The 13916-nt window shown below is 40.5% G+C and overlaps 1 protein-coding gene across 1 annotated transcript; it reads left to right on the forward strand.

The window, feature by feature from the left end:
* Positions 1-278: 278 nt before the first annotated feature.
* LOC115043922 (E3 ubiquitin-protein ligase MARCH9-like) lies at positions 279-12512 on the forward strand. The gene is made up of 5 exons (XM_029502703.1): positions 279-570; positions 647-1479; positions 8849-9004; positions 10726-10918; positions 11649-12512. Exons 2-5 carry the CDS (start codon positions 1135-1137, stop codon positions 11966-11968), a joined length of 1014 nt encoding a protein of 337 aa, XP_029358563.1. The 5' UTR covers positions 279-570; positions 647-1134; the 3' UTR covers positions 11969-12512.
* Positions 12513-13916: the final 1404 nt, after the last annotated feature.

The raw sequence follows: 13916 nt of genomic DNA on the forward strand, positions 1-13916 counted from the left end.
TGTCTCATAATGAAAAGTGACAGATGTGATGTGCGATGATTGTGGGAATTGGGGATATATTGAATCTATTGTGTCTGTTACAGCCTTGGTACACACTCACACTGTTGTTTACAATAACTGCTCAGCTGATGAATGTCAGCACGTGGCCTCCACGTCACGTGAACAGACGCCTCTGTCGCCACAGCTTCCTGTTTCTATGGGAAAACTGTAAACATCAAACTTTTTGTGCTGCCTGCCTTAAAACCAAAGTAAATCCAATGTTATGCTTATGAGGAACATCGATCACAGCCAACTGTCCCGCTGCTGTATGAATGTCTTGGAGATGATGATGGTGGTGGTGGTGTCTGTGCTGGAATCCATGTGTAGCTTCCCCCTCACTCTCTGGCAGACATGGATGAACGAAAAACTGAGGTGGCCATGCAAGTTTCTTTTTTTCAGCCCATCATGTTTTTATTGCATCGACTCATTTGTAACAAGCAAAGCTACCGGACTGTAACTTTATAACCGGTCTGCCTCAAGTACCAGCCCAGAGAGGAAGAAAGAAAGAAGCTCACTTCATCCCGCCTGCAGGTAAACGAGAAGATCAAAGTCAAACCGGGTTTGACTTCATTGTTAATAAGAATTTATAACAACCTCCCTCCTTCAGGAGAACAGGCTGTAACATTTTGGGCTGCGAGCTTTGGACATCTCCTGCTGGTCTGAAGCGTCGTGTGGCCGGCTGGATGTGCGATGAGGGCACCGGAGGATGCTGCCGGACCCCGCTGACTTCCATCATGGTGCCTCTCAGTCCGCGGCGCTCAGCGTCCATTGAGCACCGACAGAAAACGCCTGTGTCCGCGAAAAATAATCCTCCCCGATTGGCTGGATGGCGGTGCACATGCTATAACAACAGGATATGCAAGGAGCTATGGGCTGATCTAATAGCCTATCATGTTTTACGCACACGTTTTGACCGAGATCTGTGTTTTATTCAGCAGTATGCCTTAAATAAGGAGCTCCAAATGTAATAAAAACAATAATAGTATTAACAACGTCAGTGGTGATGATAATATTTTTCGATGGACCTGCCACAGTCAGGATGGAGGCTGTGTTGTTTCACAGAGCAATAGTACCTGTGCATTGAGCTGCAGAAGCATGTTAAAGTATCGGATCCGGGTGTTTTTCAATGAATTCAAAGTGTTGCTACTGATGCGCTCCGGATTAAGCAGGAGGACTGAGTCGGGCGCAGACCGGGACACACGAACCAGGATGCGTGGGCTCGCTATAGGAGGCTGTGGCTGGCCGCCGCTCGGCTGCTCTCAGCGGGACGACGAGGAGGAATATTACGGCTCTGACCCCCGGCCCCGGAGCCTGGCGTTTGATGACAAAGACGGAGCCAAAGCGCAGGGAGGGAGCCTGGACGCTGCCTCCCTCCCCAGCCTGTCAGAGAGCGGGACGCGATCACCGCAGTGCCGGATCTGTTTCCAAGGGCCAGAGAAGGTAAAGTTAACCAATACAGCCATTCATGCGCGTTGTTGTACTTTACCGAGAGCAGGTGGATCTGCAGGAGCCACCTGGATCCTGTTCAGAGGCTCACTGATCCTTCACGGTTTTTGGATCATGGGCACCTAAGCAGAGAGATCAAATAAAATAAAATAAAAAATAAAAAACACGTGGTACTCAGATGGAGGAAGGGTGCCATAAACAGGTCACAGTCCACTGCCCCACTGGGCCCACAGAGACAGCTGGCATCATCCAACCTTAAGTCAGGAAAACCGACCCAGCAGATAGCATGTGGAGGTAAGCACAGGACACGCTTTTATCACTTTAGTTCAATATCACAACTACAAAGCCAAATCAAATCATTTTCAGTCACTTAGCTCTGAATATCTGTGTGACTTATACTTATAAAGGAATCAGCAAAGCAGCAGCAGAGCAGAAATTTCCCGACCTTTAGTCCCTTTGGGTCAAGCTGCTAAATCCTGGATCCTACATTTCCAGTACCGCAAAGGTGCCATCTATATGTGAGCACACAAAGTACCCTCTCATGCAGGACTTCTGTTGTAAATTAGACATGATAACTGTGATGATGCCAGAGTCATTTGAGTGATTTCCTCAAATTTGTAAAAAAGATCGTCCAGCTCACAGCCACAGGCACCATGATACAGCTGTTATCACAGGCTGAGCTGTATTCCTCATAACAACTCAACTGAGCCATGAAAGCAGTGAAGTGTCCCTTTCAGCTATTTAGTTCCGCAAACAAATTGAGTCGATGAGTCATTATACATTATTACCATACGTTTCATCTGCAACTGTAAATTAAGTCTGATCTAATGCAAAGTAAAGAACCTCAATGACTAAGACTAAAAAGGGATCCAATCTATCAACTGTGATCTGAAAATAGCGCTGGGGAGAGGAAGAGCATCAGTTAAGAGTAGGCTGGAGGGAAGCAAGAAGAGTTGTGTATTTATTATGTCAAAATGTGAACAGTAACGTATTCAGCATCTGATGCTAAAAAATTAGGCCATTAAAAAAAATGACAACTCGTTGACATAAAAGACCAATTTCAGCAGTTGCTTATTTATAGTCATTATTTTTCAGAGGTATTTCAGCAAAGGAGGCACTACGAGTTCAATAACAATCTTCAGCAGGAATTGAATCTTTGATCATTCCTGTAGGCTATAGGGTGCTGCATATGCATCTGAAGGAGAGCAGAGTGGAGGAAGAAATTCAATGCTATTTTAGATAAAAATGTTCCCTCACATCATCTTAGATGCAGAGAACTGAGTGCATGAAATTTGAAAGAAGAAATCAACCTCGAAGAGACAGACTTTGCTGGAAGTTATTGCCCCCACCCCCAGATATCCAGCTGATTAAATACCCAGCACTTCACCGTGAGTCAGACAGAAAATAAACTGAGATGTGCAAGAGTGTTGTCAGTCCGCAGGCCTTAGGGAGCCTCATACTGACAACAAAAACCTGCGCCAGATGTCCTGTGATGTCTTTTGAGCCTGCAGAAAAATTACATCAGAGCAGAAGCAGCTATTGAGCAGCAGATTAGCAAACATACCAAAATAAGAGCACCATCAACTCTCACATTATTACATTTTGATTCATGTTTTCATTGCCTGCAGTTTAGTATATGAAGGCATTTGTGCATCCTTTGAAGATTGCCTGTGCAGTTGTGGTTAGATGATTCCCACTGAGAACATCAATATTGAAATTTTCCTGGCTGGCACAGAGCTATGAATTCAATCCGCATACTGTTTGATAGATCCCCATAATAATGAGGCACCTTGCTTTTATTCCTTCACTATCTATAATTAACTGGTGCTGGAGCTGTTAATTATTGGAGTTGGCCACTGCTCCCAAAAATCCAAATGTTTATGTGGACTGAGATGTGGTGATTAGACAAGCCAGTGATTAGACAAGCCTAGACAATCCACAGTCCTGCTTATGGAAATATTCCCACATTATTGTTGCCGTCCAGCCAAAAATAAAAAATAAAAAATAAAAATGTATGCGTTCAAATATGTTCAAACATTCAAATGTGCTGTTTTAGGCACCTGATTTATATTTTGATAAAGAGCCCAACAGCACTTTATCACTGTCAGCCTTTAGAGTTTTAACAGGCAGCTACACATGCACTGCTACTCCATTATTACAATGTTTCACTGGACATATCCTGCATTTAAATTTTTGTGTCAGGCTGAAGTGTATGAACTAAATCAGGATGAAATTCAATCACGAGTAAAGCTTTTTGCTCGGTCCTCAATTAATTTGCCACAAAAAAAAACCGTAACAGGTGTTTTTCCTGGGAACCCAATCAGCCATTTGTGTGAGGTGAATCAATAGCGTATCACACAGCATGATATATTGCAACAGAACTAGATTTTTCTCTCAATAGCGCTGCAGCAACAAATAGTCATTGGGGAAGCCAAATATTGCCTAATTTAGGACAAAAACAAAGTGAACCTGGATAAGACTGGGAGCTTCACTAGTGATGCAAGATGACAGAATTTGGAGAACCAACAGATTCCTAACGTTTCCATCAGTGGAGCATTTGGATGTGACATGATCCACACAGTCAGTAACAGAGGCAAACAACCAAATGACAGACAAAGTGAAAAAGTAATCAGTTGTGTGCGTCATCAGTAAGTTTAATACACTCACTTTTGAGAGGGAGTAAATTTTATCTTAACATCCAAAAAAAAAAAAAACACACCATATTAAAAAGGCAGGCATCAAACAATCTCAGCATACTTTTACTTTCACTTCACTACATTTTAAGGACAAATATACTTTTTACTCCAGTATATTTACTCTTTTTACTCGTTACTCGCTACTTTTGTTCTATTCTGATATTACTCATTCATTGTTTTTGTAACACACACACACACCTCTGCGCGTTCCAGGTAAGAATATGGCCATGATATAATCCTCATCCTACCTGGATTATTTCTCCATAACGATCGGCTCCTTCTTCATTATACATCTTGGCCGTATTATTACCTGAAAACGCATTAGCTTGTATCCAGAGTTTGGATGTCTTCTGTGGACATCACTGACAACATCACGGTCCAACTCCTCATCACTCACAGCAGAATACAGGTCTGTCTTTCTCTGCACACACACAAAAAACCATTAACAACCAACGAGCTCTCTCCTCTCTGTCTCTTCCTTTCTGGATGGAGCTACCAAACTCAGCTGTTTCTGATAACGTTTTGTGCTTTAATACAAGCTAGGCTAACGGACGTTAGCATTAGAGCTGGTCAGTTATCTTATGTTACAAGCTAACTGCGCTGTTTCTTATCTTGCTCTATGTCTCTCATCCCAGCTTCACTGTCACCACCTTTTTAAAAAAATATTTGTTCAGAAAGTTTATTAACCCTTTACTTTCTTATTCTCTTTCCTTTTCCTTTCTGGGACTTTCCGGACTTATACTGACTTGAAAATTTCCGAACTTTAGGCAACAGAAAACAGTCTAGCATAGCAACAGTACCACGGAACAGGACCATGAAATAATTAATTAAATAGTGAAAAAGTATATCTATATATTTAAATTTGATGAACTGGTGTGTTAAATTCTGTTTTTTCCTGGTATGACCTGGTTTAGTGTAGTCTGGTACGGTGTGTCAACCGATTTGGTTCTCCCCCAAGTTCCTGTTCCCCTTTACGCTGATTTACTGCTGAGTCGTGCGTAGTTGCTAAGTTACCGTGCGTACTTAAGGAAGAAACGCAAATAGAAACACAGCTGGGTGTACGGAAAGCGCAATGGAACAAGCCAATGTGTAGGTTACTGGTATGGTATTTATTATATAACAAAATAAATTGAGAATGCATTTGTTCGGCCATTCTTTGTCAATCTTTGTGTAAATGGATGCCAGCTAGCATAGCTGTGCGAGAGTAGCCTTCGTTAAGTAAACCTCACTGCCGGATCACTTACACTAGTTAGTCGCTTCGAAATGGACTGCTAGCTAACTGGTTAGCTAACTGGTTAGCATGCTCGACAGACGGATTGATGACATTATTTTTGACGTATAACGTAACTTCTGCTTACCGTTCATTTGGAAACGGGCAGAGCGCCTACGAATGACATATTTCTGCTCCTCGTAAACACCCACCGGACAGTGTCCGTATTTTTCATAATTCACGAACTCGTTGAACACAAGTTTGTCCATTTTACCATAATGAACACACACTCACATGACAAACGCTCATCCTGGCCGCCCTTTGGGAAACTGGGTTGAGAATTAGTTTATGCCCTATTATCATTGATCGATCAACCAGTTAAACTGTAGCATATACACAAGAAAAATTCAGCAGCAAAGCATGGTATTTATTTACTCATAAAAATTATAAACAAGTCAACAGGCGTCGACTCGAAGCTAATAAGAAGAGGTCACGTGGGGTGCTGGAGCCAATCGCAGCCCACTCTGGGTGGTACGTCATCACGGTTAGGACAGGTGACGTAAATGTGAACTGGTGAAATAGCGCAAATGTATGCTGCAATTCGAGCAGCGCTGTGGCGCAGCGGTAATGCTGCCGCCCCGCACCTAGGTGGGAAGGGTTCGATTCCCAGCTGGGGTAGGTGATGTGACTGTATATATGATGTAATGTATAATGTATGTAATGTAATGTAACCCCGGGGTTAATTGATGATGATACTAATGATAATGATGTTAATATGTATACACGATGTAATTGTAATGTAAATGTATGTAATGTAAATGTATGTATGTAAAGGTCCATTCCCGGTGTGGGCACCTGAACGTGTCTACGGAGTTAGTTGGTAGCGAGTAATGGACTGGGCTAATGCAGATACCAGACGGGTGACGGCACCCCTCCAGGAACGGACCGAGACTAGACCGGAGACAGGACACGTCCACAGACTAGACCAGTAAAACGAGCAAGTTTTTTAGTGAAAGATTATGTAATATCTTTCACAATATCTTTTTAACTTGTTTTCTTGTTTTCTTCCTAATTGTAACCACCCCCCACAACAAATGGCCACCGATCCTTCGCTAAGCCCCGCCCCCATTGGTTACTGGTTACTGTTGCTATGCTAGTGTGTTGTCTGTTCGGTAGGAAAATGTCCAGTCAGCATCAGTCCATCATCCAGTGATCAGAAAGGAAAAGAAAGAAGAATAAGAAAATAAAGGGTTGAGAAATTTTCTATACAAATGTTTTTTAAAACGGTTGTGACGGTGAATTTGGGAGAGCAAGGTAAGAAACCGTTAGCTTGTAACGTAAGCTAACTGGACAGCTCTAATGCTAACGTCCATTAGCCTAGCTTGTATCAAAGCCCGACACAAAACGTTATCTTTGACAGAAACAGCTGAGTTTGGGAGCTCAACCAGAAAGGAAGAGACGGAGAGGGCTAAAGCTGCAGTCAGGTCACAGAGACAGTGACATGGGGGGCAGAGGAATTTATTTAACTTGTTGGCTTTACTTCTGCACAAAGATATTGACCGCAAATGTAGAAGAAGTACTCCACCGCTTCAAACACAAAAACACACACAAGGACCGGGACATTACTCGTTGTTAGTGTTTTGTGTGTGTGTGCAGGCAGACAGACCTGTATTCTGTGATGAGGAGTTGGACCGTGTTGTTGTCAGTGATGTCCACAGAAGACATCCAAACTCTGGCTACAAGCTAATGCGTGTTCCAGGTAATAATACGGCCACAATGTATGATGTAGAATGACTTCTTAACTGGAACACGTACAGACATGGCCACGATGTATAATCCTCATCCTACCTACATCATATATCTTGGTCGTATTATTACCTGGTGTATCACCACGTACGCACGGTAACATAGCACCTACGCACGATTCGGCAGTAAATCAGCGTAAAGGGGAACCGGAACTTGGGGGGGGCGAATCGGTTGACACACCGGTCCGGTCTCTGGAGGGGTGCTGTCACGGTACTTTTGTAGAGATGAGATGATGAAAGGTTTATAAACACAAAATAGGCTCAGCAATGGGGAACTATATTGAAATGTATGTTGATATTGTGCTAAAACAACTGGTTAATATCCGCACAGCTCCACTTTACGGGACTCCAGGTCTTCTGTCCTCAGTCTCTCAGTCTCTTGTCCCATGGCAGGTGGCCTTGTGGGTAATGTGTGACGTAGTCAGCACATAGCCATGTTGTGTTGTGTGTTTGTCCCTCTCTCTGGTGAATGGTGTGAGAAGTAACACCAGCTTTATAGTCAGTGTGGTGAAACTCAAAAGTCCTGTGTTGTGATGTTGAAAGAAGAAAAGAGCTGATTAAAGCCGTTCCATGTGTTCAGCTCTTTGACTGAAGGTATTTCTGAGTTATAAACATGTTTGTAGCAGAATCACATCAGTGTATTGTATAATGTCAATAAAGCTACTTTTACTTGTATTGGAATAATATTTGACAAGGAGCATCTGTACTTTTACTGAAGTAGTGAAGTTGTGTACTGTGTCCCCCTCTGCCCATCAGAGTAGGGTGGGGTGGTCTGGGAGAACCTGGTTGAGATCCAGCAGCAGGTGATGCTGCATTCTAAACAACTTGGGAAAAAATTAGCTCTAAGTTGTCAAACTCGGGAATTAAAACTGTTGGAGATGATGGAGAGTAAGTTATGAAGCCAGAGTAAGACATCCTAACAACAGACAAAGGACTTAACATAAGTAGCGCTGGGCATGCATAGAAGAGAGGGGCAGAGACGACAAGCCTTTTGGTTATTTACTTCCTATTTTTTATTTATAATCAGAATTAAATAGTTAACTATTGCAATTGCCCGGAACAATATTCAGGCTCAGGATTTTTTCTTACTTTAAGTCCTGAATAAACCACAGAATTAAGGTCTGCAGGGGTGCTGTCTGTGGAATAGGTGAAGGCTTTTTGGGAGCATGTTTAGTGTGTCTGATAGTGAAATATAATTATTTTCAGTTTGTGATGATTGTTTATTTAAACTCAAACAAGTCCAACAAATAAACAAATTTTATTATTGATTATATCCAAAATGTGCTGGGTAATAAAAAAGAAGAAGACCCAAAAGCTAATTTTGACAATCGGTCATTATTCTCTTTTAATAGATACTGTAAAATCTCACATTGGTTATATCTGTTGGTATTTTGCTGTGAGCGGTTGGGTTGTTTCTCCATTTTAATCTCTTGGCAGGCTCCTGACACAGACAACAGCTGATACAATGCCCTTCAACACTATCTTCATCAGATTGAATCCGATAGATAGATCAGGGATGCGGATTTATGAGCTGAGCCATTTGTAATGACTATTTTTATCTATATTTCTCCACCAAATCAGATATGGTAAGAGTCTGATTGAATAACAGCTGCCTTTGTGAGTCTCATGCGGCTGCATTTTGTGTCCTGCAGGGAGAGCTGTTGAGCCCCTGTCGCTGTGATGGCTCTGTGCGGTGTACTCACCAGTCCTGTCTCATCCGCTGGATCAGTGAGAGGGGCTCCTGGAGCTGTGAGCTCTGCTACTTCAAGTACCAGGTTCTGGCCATCAGCACCAAAAACCCACTGCAGGTATAGTCAGTCGACATCTGTCTTTATCTTTAATGTCCTCCGTGGAGATTATTAATGAGGGTATAATGAGGGTGCATAAAAGAGTACTATGAATAAATTCATCGGCTGTGTGGCAGGAAGCCATGCACAAATATGTTGCCAGATTTGAGTGACTGACTGGCAGAAAACCACAGCAATCGCACTAAGGGGTCATTTTTCAGAGGGCGAATGTATTGGCATTCACCAGGGGCTGTGCAGTGTTTACATTAACACCCCCCTCAGGATGATTTCTGAACTAAATTTGTCCAGGCGACAAGCCTTCATTCCCTGCAGGAAGCACATTGGCTTTGTCTGCTGGCAGATAGAAGAGCTATTTATACTGTATTTTTCATGGACAAATGGAGAAGAGGAAAGTGGTGAGCATCTAAAAGCAGTTGCCAAGAACAAATGCACTCATTTCAAAGAGTTGGCATGTGATTCAGCTGGAGTGTTTGGCATATGGAAGGCAGGCTCACAGACAGTGTCACCAATTGATTTCTTCTTCTGAATGATGGAACAGAGATATCAGATGGAATACTTGTCTTTTAAGTTGCCCTTTTAGCAGGACAATGTATAAAATTTAGCCCGTCACCTCCGTGTGAAGAATGACCCATTTGACTTCTTTTAAAAGCTGAGATAATATGACGACATGATGCTGCACTGCATGCAGGAATTAATTAATTAATTTATTTATTTATTTAGCTTTTATTCTATTAATAGAAAAGACAGTGAACATTAATAAACATTCATATGTTAACATGCCAGATTATAGCCACAGCTAGTTTCCATCCACAGTCTCTTGGCAGGCAAGTGTAACAAAAGAAGTACACAGGATTAGTAAAAATTGGGTCAATAGGTTTTTGTATTTGAGGAGAAAAAAATTCTCTCACACAAGATGTCAGCAGCCCTACAGTTGATGAATTGCATTAAAACCAACACCGACACCACACTGCTAGAAAGACCTTACACATATGTTTTTAACTAATTTAGAAGAGGAAATTCCATATATTTTTAGCAGCTATCACTTCCATACAAAAGCAGATTACAGAGAAGCACTTCTCATTCAACCATGTGTGATGCTGAGCTGGCAGGACCAAGACAGTTTATGAATGATAACTATTAAACAGAAAATCCTACCTATCTGCTGAACCACAGAAATCCCAGCTTTGTACGAATGAAAAAACATATTAGTACACACACTCAGTGTTTTAGGATTTATCAGTTTCTTGTCTTGGGTGGCTCTAAATCACGTTCTTTCAAACAACTGGCAGCAGTTTTCACTTGTCAAACAAAATTAGATGTTAAGACTATATGTGAAATAATTTTATCCATTTTATTCAGATTAAGTCACTTCATGTTTCAACATATGCTGTAGTATAGCACAACAAAGGAAAAAGTCTTTGGGGTGATCTTCGAGTCAGGCTTAGCTTGAAGATTACGCTGACACAATTTCACAATTGCTTGTGAAACATACTGATTATATTCACAGAATCACAGAAAACATTGAGGCAATGTACATTTTGGTGAAATATAGCTGTTTGGATGCTACTCCTTAAAGGCACATTTGTACATATTTTATAAACAATAGTCCCAGAGACTGAAACATACTAATGTCTCATAAAATTAGGATGCATTTTACCAGTATTTCTTTTTTTCTTCTTCCTATTCTTTCCTTTTTTTTTTGTCTCACCCCATGTTTCCAGTGGCAGGCCATTTCTCTGACTGTGATTGAGAAGGTGCAGATCGCAGCCATTATCCTGGGCTCTTTGTTCCTCATCGCTAGTATCTCCTGGTTGGTGTGGTCTTCCCTCAGCCCTTCAGCCAAATGGCAGCGGCAGGACCTTCTCTTTCAGATATGCTACGGCATGTATGGCTTCATGGACATAGTTTGCCTAGGTAAAATGGAGATACTGTGGCTGCCATGTTGTGTTATTGCGTGGGTGGTTGGGAATTTGGAAATTTGGTGGTAAATATTTTACACATCTGGAACTTACTGGTAATTTCATCTATGTCTTTTGGTAGAAAATTTAGTGTTTATGGTTAGGAAAAACAGTTGGCAACAGTTGTTATGCAGCCAGGTAATTCCAAAAAATTGCTGCATTTCTTACTTTAGTAACTGCACAATAGGTGAGCATAATATTCATATATGATAGAAAAGGATGAATTGATATTTTATATTTTCTCAGGTTAAAATAGGACAGGGCTTTCAAATGAAATGAATGACATCATTTCTCCCAGGAAACTATAAAAAGTTTTAGAACCTGTAGCACCAACTCAGCTGTTGGTTACTACATCAGCCAACATTTGTTTATTACAAATATATGGACCGCTAATGAAACTAATGATATTCCTTTTGCATGAACATGTTTGTTGTCTTGTGTCTCCAGTTCTTTGAAACCTGGATTATCATCAACATGTGAACAAAACATCAGTCCAATACATGCACAAACAAGTCCAGTAGATTTAATCTTTTTATTTTTGAGACCTCAATTGTTGTTGTTCTTAATTATGTACCTTCTTTATCCTTTGTACCTCCTGATACTTAATGAACAAACAAGTGTTTGTCTATATGTGACCCCGCTTCCTGCCTACTGACCTTCCCCCACTCTTTGTCCTTTATACCCAGGCCTTATAATCCATGAAGGATCATCTGTTTACCGGATATTCAAGCGCTGGCAGGCTGTGAACCAGAAATGGAAAGTGCTGAATTATGAGAAAGCAAAGGACCTAGATGACCCCATCAGTTCCAGCAGTAAAGGCGCTGGTCGTGTTGAGAGGAACTCTTCTGACGGTGTCACAGACAGTGGACAGAGGGCAAGCCGCCATGTCAGGACTATTCTCCACCAGCACTGTGGCTACACTATTTTGCACATTCTCAGCCAGCTAAGACACAACAACCTGCAGAGTGCCAACCATGAGGTGGTCATGAGAGTGACCACTGTATGAGGCTAAGTTACATACAGACAAATGTTCTCCAATGTTGAAGCAGCAGGTACAAATTTCAATAAGGATTTAATTCAAAGAGATCCTAATCTGCCACAAAAACACTGCCGATAACCTCTACTCTCATATTCTGTCTCCCTGAGCTCCCTGAGCAAGTGCTCTATGAAAATGATTGAGCATTATTGAGTTATTTTACCCAAGACTGTGAAAATATGACAAATAAGAATAATGATTCATAAAGCTATTACCCATTTTTAATCGCCATGACTGGTGTTACTCAATGTCATTGGACTGTTTTTTGTTTTACTTTTGTTTGATTTGGATTCAGCTCTGACTCTAAGAGGATTTGTGGTGATGAAACTATTGTGCTCCTTTGGATATGACCACCGCAACAATGGGCCTTGCCCCTTTATTTTATTTATTCCATGTCTTCCTACGGGTTTGCTGAACTAAAGGATCCAACACATCAGGAAGTCTCCGACACATGACACAATTGATTAAAGTATGCCCTCATTGTGCATTCATGTTTTATAATAAAGTCTTTAATGATCGCAAAGAAATACATACTATTTGTATTTGTATTATCATTTTTTTTACACCAAACAATCAATTTTATTGATTGTAGCTGGAAAACAAACCACTCTTGGTATATACAGATTTATTATTTATTTTTATTTATGTATAATTTAAACATTTTTTCAACACACATTTTTCAATATATAAAGTTATCCTCTTTACTTACCATGAAAAAGAAGAAAGTAAAAAGAAAAAAAAAAAAGATTTTAAAAATTGTGAAAATTGTTGAAATGAAATTGGTCTTACATGGGTCAGGTTATCAATAGGACAATTATTTGAAAGCTGATGCAGACAAATGAAGGGATTTTATGCACATCATTGATATCATATTGAAATCATATATTGGCTGAAATACCAAAGACCCTTATCAGTCCTCAGATTCACTATTCACTGTCAACAACCAAATAAAACTGTATTTGAAAATATGAAAGTGAAACAGTTATATTCCTTGTCATTCTTTTCAACCACGGTGTCTTTCAAAATCGGTATCACATAAAGTGTTATAGCTAAAACTGAGGCACAAGATTAGCTGTTGAATATACAGCAAGCTGTCTTCTATCCATGTCTCTGACAGAGAAATACACCAGGAAGTAGAACTGATGTCTCTGAGTTCTTGACAGACTGAAGTATGGAGGATATTACAGATGACAGAGACGATGCCTTTGGCGAACTGCAGTAATTCCATTTAACGCAAAACAGAATGAAAATATACGCTGGCTGTTTGATAGTGTGGGCACCAAAAAATTATTGGGTATACCTGAAGGCCACATGGTACAAGCCACACGTGACTGTAACTAATTATATGAATAATTAAAACAACAATACAACAATACTACTATTACTAATAAGAATAAGAATAATATGAATTTCAAATGTTATTTAAGTTAATTAAATTTGCTATATTACCTAAACTCTGTTAAGACTCTCCTTTCAGTACAGGCTCCAGTTTCTAGTGGGTTCAAAAATGGTCCCATTCGACCTCCAAATGCCCCCAGTACAATAAGTACATCATGGCTAACAAAAATGCTACACATCTACAATAATGTCCCCATATACAGTAACATTTTTGCCAGTGATAACATCAGAAAAATCAAGGATATAATCACCGGAAACTATTTAAATGCAAGATCTTTAGCCCAATTATAGGTCATCATTGTTTATTTATTGAAGTAAAGTATTAAAGTTAAATTCATTTTGCTGTAAATATCTTTGACTTTTGCGGTCTGTCCTGTCTATGATTTTGTGTCATCATTTTTTCTTTCCTCATCACTGAGCTCTCTGCTGCTGGCTGCATATGTTTGTTTCAGGATTGTCCTCATCTTTTGTTGTTAAATACACCAAGCAGTGACTTTTACCATACAGTGTATTGCATAAT

Source organism: Echeneis naucrates, chromosome 5, assembly GCF_900963305.1.
Source record: "Echeneis naucrates chromosome 5, fEcheNa1.1, whole genome shotgun sequence".
Taxonomy (NCBI): domain Eukaryota; kingdom Metazoa; phylum Chordata; class Actinopteri; order Carangiformes; family Echeneidae; genus Echeneis; species Echeneis naucrates.